General features: G+C 46.4%; 1 protein-coding gene across 1 annotated transcript in view; it reads right to left on the bottom strand.

Annotated features, from left to right (window-relative positions):
• Positions 1–7,706, bottom strand: part of GCLC (glutamate-cysteine ligase catalytic subunit) — a 64,153-nt gene extending 56,447 nt beyond the window's left edge. Inside the window, exon 1 of the mRNA XM_083177328.1 lies at positions 7,363–7,706. Within this exon, the coding sequence (XP_083033454.1) occupies positions 7,363–7,512 (150 nt within the window). The 5' untranslated portion in view covers positions 7,513–7,706. The remainder of the gene's footprint in view (positions 1–7,362) is intronic.
• Between the last annotated feature and the right edge of the window lie 13,887 nt (positions 7,707–21,593).

Genomic DNA, 21,593 nt, shown 5'->3' with positions numbered 1-21,593 from the left:
GTCATGTTACACATCACACATTGTGGTATTTTTGGGCAATATGCACAAAGTTGTTTGCGTGCCTGATTTGTGGCTATCATGTGCTCAATGTTGTCAAACCGAAGAACAGTTAGGCCATGGTCAAAGAAATATTGCCCAGGAGTAGCATAGGTATAAAAAAAAAAAAAAAAAAAAAATTATATATATATATATATATATATATATATATATATATATATATATATATATATATATATATATATATATATATATATATATATACACACACACATATACACACACATACAAGTTGTGGGTGTGTTTATGAAAGTTTCACACAAAGAGCAGAAAAGATGACACCAAATTGTGCACAAATAGGGTAGCAATAGCTATCCTATTACCCTTTCACATAGCAATACCAGGTCAGACCCAGTGCTCTCATTAAACCTGGGTCGACCATTACACAGAGGGATAGAGAGAGAGATAGAGATATATATAGATATAGATATATATTTTATCCGGAATGTCCACACTCAATCACAAATATAATAGCAACTGGGGGGTGCTCCATAAGATGAAAACCATCAAATGATACAAGGAACAAAGTGATGGGCACTCACCAAGGCTAGAAGTTTATAAGGCTTTAATTCAGGGCTGGGCAACAGTGGCCCTCAAGATGTTGATGAACTACACATCCCAGGATGCTTTGCATTAGTTTTGCTATGTGGCCATGCTGAAACTGATGCAAGGCATGCTGGGATGTGTAGTTCATCAACATCTGGAGGGCCGCTGTTGCCCAGCCCTGCTTTAATTGGTAGTTATACCCAGAAAGCGACATTTCAATCCTAAACGGATGATCAGGATCAGTGCCAACATCCACCATCAGCAATTTAGCTGGTTACTCAACCCAAGTAAAGAGGTCCCTTAAAAAAAAAAAAAAAAAAAAAAAAAGGGTCTGGGGCATAACAATCTGCTAGTGATCAAGAGTATTGTCAGGAGAATGCAACAGACAGGAGGCAGCAAATCTGCAGCTGTGAAGACTCTGCAACAGCTAGCTGACCAAACAGGAAGGTACATGCTGCAGAAGTCCAGCAGCTGACTATCTGGACACGCAGTAGGATAATCACATGGTCTTAAAAAGCGAAAACCGGCCACCCGAGAGAAGTTTACATTTTTAAATCCCAGGAGCACCTGATCCCAGGTCTGGCTTCACTATGCACAAATGACATCTAGGATAATTGGCTTATTCAAATTATTTAGCACCAGCAACCACTGTAGGGAGCACAACAGCTATTCAAATGTAGCTCCATTTGGGTGAATCCATTACCGGCATTTCTGCTTACACCCCAGCTGCAATTCTAAATATCACCCGTTTGAGATCTGAAGCAGGACTTTCCACAGCAGGACCATTAGTTTAGTCTTGTTTAGCCACTATGCTTTTTTTTTTTAATAAATATTTATAGTAATATTGCCCATCGCTTTAGATTAAATATTGTGCGAGATATTATAATTTAGTACAGCCCAATGAGTTAATAGGTTAAATTGTTTCTTTTATAGTTTTGAGTTGGAGGTATGGCACTCTGAACCAGTCAACTTTTAGATACTAAATAGTGCTTCATTGGTAACAATTGTGCTAGTTTATAATCTAAGTACTATAGGTCAAAGTTCCATTAGTTTTTGTTGTACTTTGTAATGAATGATATGGTGATGTGCATTCCATATTGAGTACTTCTTCAAAGTGTCCTTCTTTAGCTGTGTAAACACTGTGCAATATGGTCACTATTGCTAGTGATTAGTTTGTGCTGCAGCAATAAATCGCAGGGTGCATGCTGCCGTGTTCAGCCCCCTAATGGTCGCTGGTTTCCCTGTGCGGCTCCCCGGCAGAGTCTCCTGTTCAGAGACCATCTCTGGTCGCTGATGAAAACTGGACACAGAGCAATAGATTGAAAGAAGGTTGACATGGGGTTTTAAAAACTTTGAGCCTACAGGCAGTATTTCATGCCCTACCATCCACTAGTGCGTGGTGAGAAAATAAGTGTGCTGAGCATAGCAAGGTAGCTTTTTTTTTTTTTTTTTTTTTTAATTCAATAATTTAGTGATTTTTGCATAAGAAAAAACCCGCTAACCAAACAGGCAGACACTTCAATGTACATTTGGTATACATCAATTGAGTGACAGAATAAAACATAAAAACAAACAATAAGATGATATATCAGCAAATAATAATAATCACAGTTTAGAATGCACTTGCTGCATATACCATTATATCAGAAACACTCGAAGGCACCTTTTCGGGTGAGTATCTAGTGTAGGAAAGCAGAAGTGCATGTGGTACGGACGCGTCATAGTTTACTGTACAAAAAAACTCAAACACAAATTACAGAGAGGATATCGACATATCAAATCAGAGTGAAATATCCAAGAGCTATGTTGGCATTAAAGTAAGGTAGGGCTTTAGTGTCTGTGCCAACATTGCCCATACCAACCTAATGGCCCTGTCCACCTAATGCATGTTAACCTTCCTTTGTTGACCCTATGACCAAGATAAATTGTACAGAAATCTGTAGGTGTGCTTTAATCTGACAAACCGGTTAAAGCCATATACCAACTTTCCTGAATAGTTTTGGTCTAGTCTTTGGAAGCAAATAGTGGATTCATTTGCTCCGACACATTGCCAGATTTTTGTTCCCACCAGACAGAAGACCTGTATTCAGTTAATCGGTCATCCAGGTATTGGAATAGTTAGCTCCATATTAACAAACATTACAAAAATATTGTACTAAAATAACGTGTGTTTTCATAACCTTTTCACAAGCACGTATTAACGGGCATGGAGTAATATTCACGTGTCTCCAAGCAATCCGATTACATTTTTCAACATTTCTAATGGTAAATTATGCACCTGCAATCTGTCCAAATTTACCAAAAATAATTTGAGCTGTGAGAGCCACCATGATCAACAATGTTACCTGTATACACACAGGGGCTTATTCTGGTTCACTCGCAAAAGCAAATCCCTTCTCAAATTGACAAAACCATGTGCACTGCAGGATGGCAGATGTTACTTGTGCAGAGAGAATTAGATTTGTGGGATTTAACTTCAAAGTGAGATCTATATTGCAGTGTAATTGTTTTTAATTCAGTATATTCCCTGCACAGAAATAAAATTCCTCACCCAAATCGAAATCTCTGTGCACGTTAGATCTGCCCCCCACCTCTGCAGGGCACATGGTTTGGTACTTGTGTATTATCAGGGCGCCCAAGATTTCCATCGTAGGGCATCGTATTGACCTTTTCATACCCCCACTATCCACGTCGGCGTGGAGTTGATTTTAGATAGTGTGGAGCGCAGCGAGCCCGAATCCTAATCACTACCTAAATCCTAATATCCCACAGCACAACTCCATACTACAGCCTAACCAAGCCCACCTGCCCTGAGGGCTATTGCACTCTTTATACATTTTTTTTGCCAGACAGCAGAGCCTTGCACATGAATCGGTTTTTTAGACGGATAAATGTTGTGCTCCTTATATACACATTTTTTTTTTTTTTTTTTTTATTAAATAGTGATATACATAAAATAGAACAAATATATCTACATCTATTTCTGCCATGAGTTGCAAACCTAACTGTGGGGGCAGGGTTTCAATGTGATGTCAAGTTGGAGGCGGTAGAAAGCTGCAGAACCACATAAAAAAAACCACGTGTGTGAAAAGGCTATTTCACACGCTCCGGCTAAAGCCAGGCGGCAAAACTCCACACAGCCAAAAGCCATACACAGCAGTTATGGACAACATTATGTCCTTTCACATGGACAGTCACGGCCGCTGGATATCACCACTTCGTCCCATCCATTGTAAATTTCTGTGTACAGCACAGCTTTTGACCATGCTGAGTTTTACCACCCGGCATCAGCTGGAGCGTGTGAAATAGCCCAAAGGCCCCATCAGCCCGTGTAATACACTCCTGTAAGGATGGTCCTGCCACCTTGGCCGAACTGTGGGGAAAAGGCCCCACTAGCTCTTATTATAGATTAGAAGTCCAGCACAGCTTTCTTGCTGTCTGGCCTTTTCCCCATCCAGTCAAGACTGAATGGTGTAAAATAGCCCTAATGCTGTGTACACACGGGGGAGATAGGTGCTGTAATCGCTGGGAATATGGTCGCAGGCGACCATATTGCCAGTGATTGGGAGTGTGCCCCGGCGATAAATCGCCGGGTGCGCGCTCCCGTTTTCTGCCCCATTGTAATCGCTGGTCGCACCCCCAGCAGAGGTTCGTTTTCAACAGCGACTACTATCAGTCACGTAAAGTAGAACGCCAATGGCGCAAATCTCGTAGTACGACTGATTTCCTCGCATATAAAACTAGCTACTACTCCTACAGCAATGCTTTGGACACTGCCAAACAAACATACTACCAATCTCTCATCTCTTCTCATGCCACCAACCCTAAGCGACTTTTTAACACCTTTAAGTCTCTTCTGTACCCTCCCCCTCCTCCCCCACCGGCTACCATCAGTGCACAAGAACTTGCCTCCTACTTTAAGGACAAGATTGATAACATCCGAGATGAAATGGTATGCTCTTCCACAACCTCTAACCCTCTTTCTTTCCCACCTGAACCCTCTGGCACTTTCTCTTCATTTGAGCCCACAAATGAAAAGGAAGTATCCGCACTCTTCTTATCCTCTTACTCTACTACCTCTCCTCTCGATCCTATACCTGCGCAAGTCATTAAAAATATATCTCCTGTGATTATTCCAACCTTAACTAAAATCTGTAATCTCTCTCTTACTACTGGTACTTTTCCTTCTCTGCTCAAACATGCAGTGATAACTCCTATTCTAAAAAAACAGAATTCTGACCCTAACTCTCTCTCTAACTATCGTCCTATATCTCAGCTCCCATGCCTCTCCAAGCTACTGGAGAGACTTGTCTACTCTCGCCTCACAAACTTTCTTAACTCTAACACCCTATTAGACCCACTTCAGTCAGGTTTTCGCTCTCAACACTCCACTGAGACAGCACTGACTAAAGTGGTGAATGATCTGCTAACGGCTAAGTCTAAAGGCCATTACTCACTACTTATTCTTCTTGATCTTTCTGCTGCCTTTGACACCGTTGATCACTCTCTTCTCTTACAAACACTACACTCCCTAGGTCTTAATGATACAGCCCTTTCCTGGTTCACATCTTACCTATCTGATCGCTCTTTCAGTGTTCGCTTCTCTAACTCTACTTCCTCTTCATTACCTCTGTTAGTCGGAGTTCCGCAAGGTTCAGTCTTAGGTCCTCTGCTCTTCTCAATCTATACCTCCTCTCTTGGCAAACTAATCAGCTCTTTCGGATTTCAGTATCACTTGTATGCTGATGATACTCAAATCTATCTATCAACCCCAGAGTTGTCACCAGTGGTTTTGGGTCGAGTTTCTGATTGTCTCTCTGCCATCTCATCTTGGATGTCTTGTCGCCAACTCAAACTCAATATTTCCAAAACGGAATTACTTATATTCCCGCCAACTAAGAACAGTTACCATCCTGACATCTCCATCGCTGTTGACAACTCGATAATCTACCCTACCCCACAAGCTCGTTGCTTGGGGGTCATCCTCGACTCTGAACTGTCCTTTCTTCCCCACATTCAATCTGTCTCCAAATCATGTTACATGCATCTAAAAAACATATCCAAAATACGACCCTATCTCACACAAGACACTACCAAATCTCTTATCCATGCACTCATTATATCCCGCATTGATTATTGCAATAGTCTCCTAACTGGTCTTCCCAAGAACAGACTCTCACCACTGCAATCAATTTTAAATGCTGCTGCTAGGCTGATCTTCCTTGCAAGACGCTCATCGTCTGCTGATCCGCTCTGCCAGTCCCTCCATTGGTTGCCTGTATATTACCGTATTCAATATAAAACACTTCTACTTGCTTATAAAGCTATTAACCATACTGCACCAGCATATATCTCTGCACTTATCACAAAATATCTCCCATCTCGACCACTACGCTCTACACAAGATCTGCGTCTCTCTTCTGCACGGATCACTAGCTCCCATTCATTATTACAGGACTTTTATCGGGCTGCTCCCATCCTATGGAATGCCCTTCCACGCACATTAAGACTCTCCACCAGTCTCCAAACTTTCAAGCGTTCCCTGAAAACTCACCTCTTCAGGCAAGCCTATCATATTTAAGTTCTACATGCATAACCCTCCGAGGCACTTATGTATTATATAGCATCCCTTCTGGACTTGTAACTGCTATGCTATTACTGGTGCCTGTCCTTATGTTTCCCCCCTATATCCCTATAGATTGTAAGCATGCAGCAGGGCCCTCCTACCTCCGAGTCTGTCTGTTGTTACCCAGTTTGTCTTATCACTGTCTACTATTGTAAAGCGCAACGGAATCTGCTGCGCTATATAAGAAACTGTAAATAAATAAATAATAAATAAACAGCGACCATCTCTGGTCGCTTGTTGAAAAAGAGAAACTGAGCAATATATTGCTCAGCAATATATCTCCCCCCATGTGTACGCACCTTTAGGGCTATTTCACACACACACCGGGCAACGAAAGCCGTACACAGAAGTACAGCATTATGTCCTTTCACACAGGACAGTCACTGCCCAGCCACCAGATGTCACCACTGGAAAGGATGGCTGCCAGGCTGTGTACATTGTAAAACTTCTGTTTATAGCATGGCTTTTGGCCGTGCAGTTTTGCACCGGGCAGCAAAACTCTGCAAAGCCAAATAGCGTGCTGTATAGATACCTCAGAGGACAGTGAATGTGTCCTCCTATAGGTTCTAAGCGGTCAGTGTGTGCAGAGGTCAATTGGTGTGCAGGTTAAGCTCTCCCCCGCCAACATCACTAATTCCCACCCACAAATTTACACAGCACCGGCCTACAAAGCCTGTGTATGTGAAAGGAACAACTGTCAGGCAAGAAGCCGGACAAGGTCCTTCCGGCAAAACCCAGTGTGTGATAAATAGCACTTCTGGCTTTTTCACACGCTCCGACTGACGTCACACACCGTTCCGCACAGGACGACTGCTATCCCACACTATTCAATAGTGGTCTATAGTCATTGGTCTTGTAGCATCGGAAAATCAATGCCCACAGCTTAAGTAGAGAACACATACTTTAGAGGCTGAACTTGCTGCCTTAAAGAGCCTTCCTGGCAGTAGCACGCAGCTGTGCCGCACACGGAATCCCGTATAGTATGGCAGAGCTGTGGGTCGCTGCTGCTGCTGCTGCTGCCGCCAGCACCACCCGGTCAGAAGCGGCGCCAGGACATCGTGTCACCTAACGCCCTCAGCCGGTGGGGAAGGGACCCGTAGCAGCAGGCGCCGGGTTGCTCGCGCGGGTCTCACCTCGTCGCCCCATTTCAGCACGTCCTTCTGGCGGTCCTTCACCTTGTTATAGATGTGCAGGAACTGGAGGATGCCGTGCTGACGGACGTGGTCCGCGTACTTCTTCGTCTCTTCCCAGCTCAGGGGTGACCCGTGTGACAGCAGACCCATGGCCGCGGCGCCGGCAGACCTTTGGACGTAGCTCGCGGCCTCCGGTGCGGAAGACCTGCGACTGAAGCAGCTCGAAAGCGAATGCCGGTCTGTCACGCGACACCTTCAACCAAGAAACCCCCCAGCGCTGTGTTATGAGGCGGCGGGTGGCCCACGTGACCCGTCCTGTCACCGCCACACGACCCGCCCACAAGCGCGGCAGCAGCGGCTCCTGTCACGTGGGCGGGGCACTGCATCACTCCCCTCCGTGACTCGGCACTTTTGCTCTTGGCTCGCGGGAAGGGAACGGCTTGTGGTTAACTCTATCTTTGCCGGGTGTGACGTCATCTTACATGTCTCCTTGCTCCGATAGCGGCGGCATAGATCCCTTACTGTTGCGTGACATTGCAGTTATTTGCGTACTGACCCGTCCTGGCTGCGCGTGTCACTGTGTACCCCCGTAATTAATGCCCCGTGTGTGTTGGCAGGGGGACTGCTGCATTTAAAAAAAAGGAGCGAACATAGAAACAAGGCAGAGAGTGCATAGCTAAGACGTTGTCACCCCTAATGAATAGTGAATAGCCAATTTACTTCTGCCTAGTGATGGCCGTCTACATGGCTACAAACCAGTGTCAGAACACCGGCTACACATTAACCATTAATCGTGATGCCTCGACCTGGCTACCACCATCATCAATAATGTAGCATCAGCAGTATGTTATGTACCTTCCTGCATACATAACTCCCAACATGACCCTCTCCAGGAGGGACACAAATACTCAGTTTCTGGACTTCCCTCTTCATGTATGATTGCCATCACCTGTTTTATTCAGGTTCATGTGTTGGTGTTTCCACCCAGGTAAATAATAGCAATCATAAATTAAGCGGGAAGTCCAGAAACAGTGCACTGCATTGTGTACCTCCTGGAAAGGGTCATGTTGGGAGGTATGCTGCATATGCATGGACAGGAGCTCCGAAGACAGGTGCCAAGAGTCTTTGTATGTGCATAGGGAAGTCAATCCCGGGGTATTTTTTAAATCCCGGGAATTGGGATTGAAAAATGCTCAATCCGGGATTGGCATCCCTAAAAGAAAACTGCCCCTGTCCCCCTTACTTTAGTGGAGCCCGGCAGCAGAATGCAGGCAGGTGACCGCTGTAACACCGGATGGAGGTAATTGCTATTTGAGAGGTTAAGACGCTGTGTGCGGTTTCCGGCACCGGAGGTGCAGCGCTGAGGCCTGCACAGTGTGACCCATAGGTCATGCTGCGCAGGCCGCAGCGCTGCACCTCCAACGCTGTAACCCACTTGCTATCAGACCTCTTCAGTGTCGCAGAGGCCATAACCCGCTCGCCACCCAGTGAGGCCAGGACCCGCTCACCGCCAAACAGTGACTGACAGAGGCGGAACCCGCTCGCCTCCTGGCCGCATGCCGGGTCAGGAACAGCCGGGCAACGTCTGAGCAGGTGTTCAGACGCTGCCTGGCAATTTACTGTGCAATAACGAAATCCCGGGATTGGATAGTCAAATCCCGGGATTTAAATCCCGGACATTTTGTGGCCAAATCCAGGATCCCGGGATCGGCCACCCTATATGTGCGGTTAGCACTGAATACTTCCAACTGCGCCAGCAGTGGGTAAGTAACCCAAAGGCTACAATGGGCTGCTTCCATCTCAGGATGATGGTAACCTTTGGGACCTGATGTGATGCTGCCTGATATTGATACTAGGGATGGCCATCGACCATCGATGATTAGAAATCGTTGATGGTTTATGGCCGATGTCGAATAGCTGTGCCATCGATGGGGGAGAACCAGATGGTTTACCACCATCGATTTAAAGCTTAAACAAATAATTTCGTTTTTGCTTTTTCCCTAAAGTTCCGGGACACAGAGCATAGCTCCGCCCCCATTCCTGCGAAGCCCAGCCCCCACATTTTGATTGGCCCACAGGCCACTCAATCACAGAAAATGGATGACCATGGATACACAAAAACATAGATGGCCATCCATTGAATAGTTATACACTATTGATGGCCAGTTGCACTATTGTCATCGATGGCAACCATCGATGGCAAAGGCAACGATGGGCATCCCTAATTGATACATCTGGCAGCATCACATCCCCCTACGGGTGCTGGTGGGTCAGCAAGGATCACAGCAGTGATTGAAGATTCTTGCTGCAGTCCCTCTGTGATACATACTGGAAGTACTTAATATTCGTGGCTTACCCCTAAAACATCCATTTAGAGCCAAATATTCAATATTATGGGTCCCTCAATTCTAAGAAGCAGTGCCAGGATCAGCATTATTATACACCTTCCTTTTCACTAGGTGAAAAGATGCCATGCACATGGGGACAAAAGTGCTTTGATGCAGTAGGGACCAAATTGGTCCTCGAGATCTACCAACAGCTCATGTTTTCCAGACCACCTGTGGATCTGCAGAATGTGTCAGTTAGGAATGAGTGCCGCATTTTTGAAAATGTGACAGTGAGTAATGACTGCACCTGTGCACCAGCTAGGTGGTCTGGAAAACAAGGACTGTTGCTAGATCTCGAGGACCGCTTTGTCCTGCCTTGATTAAATGTGAAATGAACATGCCCACTTTCAGAGGAGGAATGACTGTCATACTGTATGTTATTATTCTATAGGGATGGCCATTGGTGAGCTTACCATAGATGACAATATGGCAATGGTGTGTTATATTGACAAGTAAAGATAAACTATGCACTGAACTTTTTAATGGCTTAATCATGTAGAATATTTAGGCAGGATAGGATAACAGTTAACCTTGAACCCAGTGCTTAAAGTGGTCCTAGAGAGGTGTTGGAACTCATTTCCACTGCAGTATCCACCCGCCCAATTAGATGGAGCTAGAGCTATGGTGTCTGGCATCCTCCTGCAAACTATAAATATGTGCCTTACCGACCATACTCTCTAAATGACCAATGTGTAGCAAAGGTGCATGGCACAAAAAAGGGTGTGGTCTAACAAGCTTGGCTAAACAATACTACCCCCAATTCAAATTACTTGACACAGTAGCGCAATCTTATTATCATTACACTGCATGTAGTACCCCAACATTATATTACACCCCTTGCCCCATTATAACACACATTAGTGCCCCTTAATTACATTACACTCCACAGTAGTAATCTTTATACACATTACACCACACAGTAGTTCCCCTTTATATGCAATGTCCTGAACCTCCATAGAAGTAGTGCCCCTTACACACTGTCCACAGTAGCACCTTTTATACACATGTAGTAGTGCAGCTTATACACATAGGGCCGATGTTTGATGACTGGTAGTGATACAAATTCGGCCCCTGTCCCAATGGTCGGAGTCTGCACATTTGCATTTCTGCTCATGTCCAAACCCCAAATGCGAACGACAATGGCGAGTTACTCACTCGTCGGGCCATTCGCAGTGGGGAGGGAGGGGCGGTGGCGGTGCTGGGCCATGGGAACACCCAGTGTTTTATGGATGTCCCCACGAAAACACTGGGCGTTCCCATGGGTACGCAGGTGGGCAGATGCCCGCCAGGGGTGGGCGGCTGTTGTCACATGATGTAACCCGCCCGCCCTGTCTATGTCCCAGTGCCCACAAATAAAAGTCAGTTGAGAAATTTGCGAAGGCAGGAGAAATCATTTGATTGTCGGCAACCATTGAATGATTTCTTCAGCGGCGACATGCAAGGCCTGTGTCTTCGTTACACATTCCCTTGCAAGGGGAAATGGCGGCGGGGGGAGGGCGTGTGCAATCGTGTGGGGGGTGCTACATGGCTCACTGAGCAGTGAATTTTTCCATGTTACCATGTCAATCAGAATCCCTGCCATAATGCCTAGAATAGTAGCACCGTTATGCTCGAAGTGGTATATAAACAATACATTTAAGCTGGCTATTCATCAGAATGATTTCAGGCTTGAATGCACAATTTTGCATAGTTTTGACGGCTCATACGGCTTATGTGTGTTTTTGTGCACATCGTGTGGTGTTTTGGTACAATCACGATTTGATGTGCAGGCGGGCAGGTCGTGAGATGCATCTTATGTGCTGCACACATATGATCTGAAGATGCTGCTAACTATCAGTATGCTAGGAGTTGCAGATCGTAGATAGATATAATAGTGAAATTACACACATACGATCTATCGTGTGTCTGGGAAGCTGCTGGGGAGCTCAAGGGAAATCGTGACATGATCTGGATTTTAAGATGGTCATTTTGATGTATGGCCAGCTCTAGGTGTGTTCCTTCTACATATAGGGGTTGATTCTGCATCTGAATTTGGCCCCTGCCCCGATGGTCGGGGTTTGCGCATTTTTGTGCAAAGTTACTCACTCGCCGGGCAGTTCACAGCGGGGAGGGAGGGGTATTGGCCACACTGGGCCATGGAAACGCCCAGCGTTTCATGGGCATTCTCATGAAAATGCTGGCTGTTCCCATGGGTACACAGGTGGGTCGATGACTGCCAGGGGCAGGCGGCTGATGCCAATGTCAGCCGCCCACCATTCTTCGTCCAGGCGGCCGCAAATATACTGTAAGTCAGTTCAGACTGACTTATATTTGCGAAGTCAGGATAAATCATTTGATGGTTGGCGAATGATTTCTTCTGCAGCGGCGGCATGCCAGGGGATGTGTCTTCGCTACACATCTCCTCGCATGGTTTCGGGGGTTGGGTGTTTGTACGGACGGCGTTACATGGCTCTATAAGCAGCATGGCGGTGGTACGCGTCCTCCGACCTTTTCATATCCCCACTATCCACGTCGGCGTGGAGTTGATTTTAGATAGTGTGGCAAGCATAGCGAGCCACCAAGCCCGAAGCGTGGCGAGCGGATGCTGAATACGAGCCCAAAGCGTGGCGAGCGAAGCGAGCCCCCTGAGGGGACAAGAAATACATGTAAAGTAATCTGTGGCCCCTCGCGGGGCTCGCTGCGCTCGCCACACTATCTAAAATCAACTCCACGCCGACGTGGATAGTGGCGGTATAAAAAGGTCGGAGGACATGTACCGTCGCGCCGCTGCGCTCGCCACGCTTCGGGTTGGCGTTGATAGTGGGGGTGGCGTTGACAATGGGGGTGCATTTAACATTGTAAGCACCCATCTGGGTGCTTGTACAATTAAAAATCGAATCGCATTGCATGCTGCTATATTGCATGCCATGCAATAAGATGCACTTCGATCAAAATCGGGGGCGCCGTGTTAGGAAAAAAGTACCGTTTAAACTTCCTTACTTGGCAAAGAAAGTAAAGTCTCTGCTGGGCCTTTCCTACTGTGCTATCGATGTTAGGTCCCCATCTTAGGTCCTTGGAGATTGTGGAGCCCAAGAATGTGAAGGATTCGACCGTAGTTACCACGCTGTCCTCAATAATGAGTGGGAGGTGAGAGTGAGGGGTCTTCCTGAAATTAGTGATCCTCTCCACAGTTTTTGTTTTGTTTAGCAGTAGATTGTGCATGCTGCACCAGGAGGTCAAATGCTTGACCTCCGTCCTGTAGGCAGACTCGTTGCCCTCTTCACCAGGCTTAATACATCTGCAGTGTGCCTTCCTTGTAGAGTAAGTAGGCTTGTGAATCTTTTAAAAGTGCATGAAATTTACACCTTGACACCAGCATAGTTTCTAAGGGGTAAATTGTCTGAAAATCCCAACTTTTGCTGATCCCAGCCAGACCCCCTTTCACACAGAAAAGCAAGTTAGAAATTCCTACCCGGTAATTTTCTGAATATGTGATAGGGTCAATCCAGGTCAAAAATCCTGGGTCCTCAACCCTGGTAAATTCTTGGCTTGGAGACCCAGGATTTACTACCTGGGTTAACCCTTTCAAACAGAAAAAGGACCCATGTTGAGCAGCAAAATACCAGGTAGAACTGCTTTAAGTGGGATGGTGACCTAAATCAGATCAACTAAATCAGATCATGGGAGAGATTTTATAGGATGAGAGATTCAGAAAGTGAGAGTTTTCGGAAGAAATCTCCAGGTTTTTTTAAAGCGGCAATCATTTACACTGCAAAACCAGTTTGATTTTGCAGTGTAAATGATTGCCGCTTAAAAAAAACCTGGAGATTTCTTCCCAAATCTCTCACTTTCTGAATCTCTCATCCTATTAAATCTCACCCTATATCTCTTATCTTCTAGAAGGTGCTAAGTAGAATCGGTACTTGTGAGTTATCCGGGCGCCCGATGTTGAAATTGAATGTCAGTACAATAAGCATACGATGCGACGCGATGCGACGCGATTTCCCTTGAAATTTCCTCGTATCCAAAATCGCGTCGTAATCGCGTCGCATTGGATGCTATTGTATGGCATACAATGGCACGCGATGCGACGCGACGCGATTTTAACACATCCCGCCCAATTTTAATCCCGCCCTCTGCCACATCTGACACAAATTCACTCTGAGGGAGTTTTGACAGGAGAAAAGAAGTGATTTGCAGCGTTGGTGTGTCTGAGAGTTTTTGTGAGGTGAAATTTCTGAAATTTGCCCCATATTGCCCCATTTTGCCCCTTACACCCTATTTCACAGTATGGCTTTGCCGGCCAGTATCTTCAGCCTCCCCCAACTGCTTCCATCCACAGCTACCTGTCCAAATGGACACCCAATGCGCCTGTCTGTGAAAGAGCGGAAATGGCGCTGCTATATCAAAAGCTGTGGGAAAAAGCAAAGTCTGCGGGCCTCACTATTTTACCCCGGATGCAGGCTTCCATTTATGACCATACTCCGCTTTATTTTCTGCTGGTGTGACGAACTGACATCTATAGAGTTTTGCAACAAGCATTTGAAGATATGTAATAAAAGCACTATCTTTTACAATGCATTGATGCGGGAGGCATGTCAATGCGACCTCATGTCCCAGCCTCAACGCCGGATTGGTGGACCAGGCAAAATTGTTGAAATTGATGAGTCACTCTTCGCAAAGAGACAAGCCAATGTCGGCAGAGTTCTCCCACAGCAGTGGGTCTTTGGAGGAGTGTGTCGTGAAACAGGAGACTGTTTTATGTTGCCAGTGGAAAAGCGAGATGCGACGACCCTGATGACTGCAATTGCGGAGCACATCGAGGCTGGAAGTACAATTGTCAGCGATTGCTGGCGTGCGTACAACACTGCAGAACTGGAGCGGGCTGGATACAGTCACTTGAGAGTGAATCACAGATATAATTTTGTGGACCCGGACACTGGAGCACACACCCAAAATATAGAAAGACTATGGGGATGTGCAAAGTGGCGGAACAAACGCCAGCGGGGCACAGCCCGCCATCACCTGGACTCTTATATGCAAGAGTTTGTGTGGCGAAAGTGCCTGGCGGGTGACAGCCCATTTAACCGCATTCTACATGCACTAAGTTTGTTGGCTAAATAATTACGGCTATTAATTATTGTATGCTATGTGTTGTTGTTGTTATAATTTATTTCTGATATATGCTAATTACAGTTATTCCTTAAATTCTGTTGTCCTTAATGTGTCAGATATGAATGATATTGATGAATGATATTGGATGTTCACAACCAAGCCACTATCAACGTTAACCCGAAGCGTGGCGAGCGCAGCGAGCCCGCGAGGGGCGGCGGTACGCATCCTCTGACCTTTTCATGCCCTACTATCCACTAGGGCGTGGAGTTGAGAATAGAATAGTGTGGCGAGCGCAGCGAGCCACCGAGGCCCGAAGCGTGGCGAGGGGACGCGGATACCTGTGAAGCCCACGAAGGGACGCGCTTACCTGTGAAGGTATCCGCGTCCCCTTGCGGGGCTCGCTGCGCTCGCCACGCTTCGGGCCTCGGTGGCTCGCTGCGCTCGCCACACTATTCTATTCTCAACTCCACGCCCTAGTGGATAGTAGGGCATGAAAAGGTCGGAGGACGCGTACCGCCGCCCCTCGCGGGCTCGCTGCGCTCGCCACGCTTCGGGTTGGCGTCAATAGTGGAGTGGCGTTAACAATGGGGATGGGATTTAAGTTTTGTCACTTTTTGGGGGTTTTGCCCATTTTTTCATTGAAATTAATGTAAAATCGGGTCTCAGAGACCATTTTACATTGATTCCAATCTTAAAATCGGGTACACTGCTAAAATCGGGTGCTGATCTCGTCGCGTCGCATCGCATGCCATTTGGTTAACACGCGATGCGACGCGATCCGATCCGATGGTACCCGATCTAAAATCGTGTCGGGTGCTGATCTCGTCGCGTCGCATCGCATGCCATTTGGTTAACACGCGATGCGACGCGATCCGATCCGATGGTACCCGATCTAAAATCGGGCGCCCAGATAACTCACAAGTACCGTAGAATCTGATTTATTGCTATGGGCAACATCCAATTTCAATAGAACTTCCGTTTTTAGTAAATTTACCCCTAAAAGTGCCCATACACAGTACAATATTCCTGTGCATTTTGAAGTGTATCGCATGTGATTTGCGTGGGATGCGATTGGGACCTAGTTCAAAAAGCACTGGCAATGTGCTGTGCGATGAGATGCCCACGGAAGCACGCATTGCACAGCACCATTGTACCGTGTATGGGCACCTTAAGACTTTCTTTAACACACCATTTTCTTTAGCCACTACATTTATATACCCTTTTCTACAAATATAAATATTTTGGACATGGGGTTATTCTAATCCACTCTTTCTGACAAAATCCTTCTTAGATGGACAAAACCATGTGCACTGCAGGGGGGGGCAGATGTAACATGTGCAGAGAGAATTAGATTTGGGTGAGTTATTTTGTTTCTGTGCAGGGTAAATACTGACTGTTTTATTTTTACACTGCAATATAAATCTCACTTTGAAGTAAAACCCCACCCAAATCTAATTATCTCTGCACAAGTAACATCTGCCCCACCTGCAGTGCACATGGTTTTGCCCATCTAAGAAGGATTTTGTCAGAAAGAGTGGATTAGAATAAGGCCCTATAGTTTTAACTCTTGCAAACTGTAACTAATTTTTGTACGTCCTCATTTTTGCGGCCCCCGATATGCCAATTACGTTAGCGGCTACGTAAGGATTTTCGGCAAGGGAACCGCAACAAATCTGCTCACCCTCATGTATCCACGCCACCCTCCTGTGTCCACGCCACCATCTATTACCTTTAATAAAGTGGCGAGTGGAGCGGAGCAGAACGTAAGTTCCATAGTGTAAGCGGTGGCCGTAAAGATAAGGAAGTACCCTAATTTTAATCATATAATGTATTTCATAGAATGTATTTCACTTAATGCAGCACCACAATAAAGCAGTTTTGTAATCATAACTAATGCTGTGTACACACGGGGGGATATATTGCTCAGCCAGATATATCGCCGGTGCACACTCCCATTGCGGGCAATATGGTCGCTCAGCGACCATATTTCCCGCGATTTTGCACTAAATCGCAACCGTGTGTACGCACCTTAACAGTTGAAATTAAATTTAACATTCCCATTCTAGTGTTCATCCGCTATATAAACATATTTTCTGCAATTGATCAACCTCTCATTAATGTTCCTACTAAAGGTCTTGTAACCTATAGACCAGTCAGCCCACTGCTATAATAACCCAAAACCTCCTTCCTAAATTAATGTCCCAGCAAATGATTAACCTTCCTTATCTCTCACTACACATTAGGCTTCAGGTGCAGTTCAGGTAAAACTTTGTAAAAAAAAAAAAAGTCCATTCACTCTTTTTTTTTTTCGTTTATTGAAATCAATACTGATGTGTGCTAGACTGCCAGATCATTCTCCGAGTGTGGATCGTTTGGTCTACACCAACTAGGTCGACAAGCATTGGGTCGACACCACTAGGTCGACATGAGTCAAAGTCGACATGGGCAAGGACGACATAGGGTTTTTCACAGTTTTTTCCCCCGAATGTCGACACAGTCGACATGGACACCGTTTAAAGTGCACCGCACCCGTCGCATCGCTCACTTCACTCGCAATGCTTCAGACTCGCTGCTCTCGGCACACTATTTTATTCTTCCACCACGCCCTAGAGGATGGTAGGGCATGAAATACCGCCTGTCGGCACATGTCGGCTCAGAAAACAGTGAAAAACCCATGTCGACCTTTTGACTGTCGACCTAGCGCATGTAGACCTAAAGCCATGTCGACCTTGCTGCCTGTCGACCTAGTGATGTCGACCTTGCTGTTTGTCGACCTAGTTGGTGTAGACCTAATGACCATATTCCCCTCCTCCCTAGCTAACAGTTTATCACTTGGATCCACTATATGCCTAAGACAACTGACACAATTGACAAAGTATGAGTTGGGAGCAAACAGAATTGCTAAATGTGGCTGGAGGTAATAGTTGTATAAATTCATACACAGAGCCCAACTAGCTCTGTATAGGTACAATAGCAAACTCACATCTCTCCCTATGCAATTAATAGGAGCAGAACTGCCAGAAATACAGTAGTAGACACGGCTTTACAATGTAAACAATATACTGTAATCTTTACCCTCCGACTTTAGATCCCCCAAAATTTGGGGGTGTGACCTGACAGCAAGAGGGCATGGCCTACAAATCGCGTCGCTCCTACGAGTCCACACCTCTGTTTTGCCACTATGGGGGCATGGGAAGTGGCTCTGTGAGCTGCTGGACATGCCCCTAGCCCATTTGCCTGCGGGAATAGATGCTGTGCACATGTGCACAACATCTATCCACCATAGGCGAATCTAGAAATTTGCTATTGGGTGGTCCCAGACAAAGCATAATGGATTTGCGCGTGCCACAAGGGGGTGTGGCCTAATTTTAGGGCGTGGTTTAACAGGGGCAAGTCACTCCCCCATATACTACCCAACTACAACACAGGATCAAACTGGGGGCATGGACAGACAGATGGAAGCAAAATATAGGGGTATAGACATAAAGATGGGGGCACAGACGGACAAGGGGCAGGCATAGATAAACAAACAGACATACAAACAGATGGAAGGAAGAGGGGGCTCACATTAAATAGAGATACAGCCTCCCTCATACACATGGACTTTACATACACACAGGACATTTTGACTGCCCCATATAGTGCTGCATTTTGTCACATACTTTGCATACATATTGACACAGGTCCATAACACACAGTCCACAACCAAAATACCTACCATATTACAGTCCATTACCAACCTACCCTCTCCCCCTTCAGTGTACAAGCCACTACCAAACCCTCTCCCCCCATATTATACAATGAAAGATCCCCCCACAATCGACTTACTTCTGGCCAGCACATCGCTGCTGCTGCCCCCTGGTTTCCATTGTGCTGCTGGGGGTGGCCTGGAGCTGCTGGCAGCGGGACGCTGTAGAACTTGATAGCTCCACTCCGGAGCACTGTGGTGCCGCTCGGCGCTCAGAGCAAGCTGGGGCAGCTGCTTCCTGTATTGCTGTTAGGCAGTGGCGTAACTAGAAATTTTGCTCACCCCCCCCCCCCACACACACACACACACACACATTACCATTTTTTGTAAAACAAACATGACTGTTCAAACATTTACTGTTCGCTCACATTACAGAATATGCCACACACTGCAATGTCTATTACATATTATACCACACACCATAAAGACCCTTAAACATTATGCCCCATACCTTAATGCCCATTACACATTATGCCACATACTGTAATGTCCATAACTCATTATGCAAAACACAGTTATGCATAATGCTTTTACATTGCTTATACACATTAAGCAACAACGTAATGCCAATTACACATTATGACACACAGTGTAGGTGGAACCAGGGGTGGATCCAGAACAAAGTGACGGGGGGGGGGGGGGGCACCAAACATGACAGCGGGAGAGGTTATTTGTGTGAGCTCCTGGAACTGTGGCCATGGCCTCACAATGGTGTCGCCTCAAAGGGAATGATGTAGAGAGACAGTGGGCGACAGTGAAAACTTAACAGGGCGAGGCAAAGAGTGATGTCTGAAAGAGGCAGGGACCAACAGGAGAGAGAGAGAAATGGGGAGATATTGACAGTCCCACCGGGTAGAGGTAGAGGGTGATGTAGTGGATAAATAGGAGGGATAGTGGGAGATAGAGGGGCAGTGATTAACAGGGAGAGACAAAGGATGACAGTGAGAAGCAGTGGGTGACCACAGGGAGAGAGTTAAAGAGGTAGTAAGTGGGTGATGCCAGGGGAAAACAATGTGTGACAGAGGATGACAGGTAGAGGCATTGGGGGAAATTTACGAAAGGAAATTTGTAAAAAAAAAAAGGTGTATTTGTATCCAGAAATACACTTATTTTTGACATTTAGGAGGAAATTTACTAATATGAAAAATCTAGTTTTTCGTATTAGTATTTTCCCTAAGACTGCATACGACTGTTTCAGCCGTATGCAAAGTCATAGGGAGGGGAATTTACAAAGCAGTCATATATGTAACCCTCCGATGTCGTATTAATTCGTATTAGCTGGCCATATACAGTATACGGCCGCTAATACGAATTTTTCAGGCAGTCTGCACGGATCAGTCAGATCCGTGCAGGCTGCAGTGTGTAAAAAGTATAGAATAAAAAAATAAATAAAAAAACAGCGTGGGGTCCCCCCCCCACAGCTGTAACCAGCACCAGGCTGAAGGAGCCGGGGCCGGTAATAAAAAATCAGGGAACCCGACAAATAGGGGTTCCCCGATTTTTTTACAACCAGCTCCAGGTCCGGGGCTGGTTCCCAAAATACGGGGGACAAAATGACTAGGGGTCCCCCGTATTTTAAGAACCAGCCCCAGGCCAAACCAGCCAGCAGGGTAATGTCACAGCCGGGGGACACTTATTATATAAGGTCCCGCGGCCAAAACATCACCCTACTGACCAGTCAGCCTGGCCAGGGGCCAATGAAGGGGTCCCCCACCTCCAGGACATACCTGACCAGGCTGAAGCCTGGTGCTGTCCCCGGTGGCCCTGTGCGGTGGCCACCGGGCTGATTTCAGTGTAAAAAAATAGATGAAAAACTATTGTTTAAAACTGTGGAACTGTGAGTCCCAGCAAGCCTCCCCCGCAAGCTGGGACTTGGAGAACCACAAGTCCCAGCCTGCGGGGCATAAAAGGGCCCGCTGGCACTTGTAGTTCCACAGTAATAAAAATAGTACAATAAATGGTACTTGTTTCCTAGCATGGCCACAGCGATCATGATCTCGGGCATTGCAGGTAAAAAAATCGCGTCGGTCGTATCGCATGCGGGCTAAAAAATCGCATGCGATGCGACCGACGCGATGCCCGCGATTTCCCATAGGGAACAATGTTAAATGCCTCAATTTACCCAAATCAACATAGGGAACAATGTTAAATGGGCCAGATACCCCCCAAAACACCCCTGAACAGTGAAATGGCCCCCCAAAATTAGTTAACGCCACCCCACGTTCAACGTGAACCCGAAGCGTGGCGAGCGCAGCGAGCCCGCGATGGGCGGCGGTACGCGTCCTACGACCTTTTCATACCCCCACTATCCACGTCGGCGTGGAGTTGAGAATAGATTAGTGTGGCGAGCGCAGCGAGCCACCGAGCCCGAAGCGTGGCGAGGGGACCCGGATACCTGTGAAGCCTGCGAAGGGACGCGTTTACCTGTGAAGGTATATGCGTCCCCTTGCGGGGCTCGCTGCGCTCGCCACGCTTCTGGCTCGGTGGCTCGCTGCGCAGAGAAATAGCGGTGGTCTTAGTGTACTTTCGTACCGAGACTCACACTAGGTGATGTTGTTATAGGTGCGTAAAGGTATCTTTTTAAGTGCTCCCAGTTTTTGTGAATCCTTTATCCTTCACCTAAAAAGAAAATGTATCTCAAAAACTGTCCCGTAGCCTGAGATTTTTCTCAACAATTTCAATATAGACTTTTTTCTTCTCCATAAAAAAAAATTTTTATTGTCACTTTTAACCCCTTCCCGACATTTGACGTACATTTACGTCATGGTCGGGAAGTACTTCCCGACACATGGCGTAAATGTACGTCATGGCTTTAAACTGTCACCGCGTCTATAGACGCGGTGACAGTTTAAACATGTCTGCTGTCCCTGACAGCAGACATGTCCCTGCATGCCCAGGGGGGGCTGCGATGCCGCCCCCCCGTCGGCGATCGCTGTGATTGGCTGTTCAGTGTGAACAGCCAATTACAGCGTTTTCTGTGTCACCGGCGAATAACGTTCGCC

The sequence above is a fragment of the Crinia signifera genome, chromosome 3, assembly GCF_055691185.1.
Source record: "Crinia signifera chromosome 3, ASM5569118v1, whole genome shotgun sequence".
NCBI lineage: Eukaryota > Metazoa > Chordata > Amphibia > Anura > Myobatrachidae > Crinia > Crinia signifera.
This window is presented reverse-complemented; position numbering and strand designations above follow the sequence as displayed.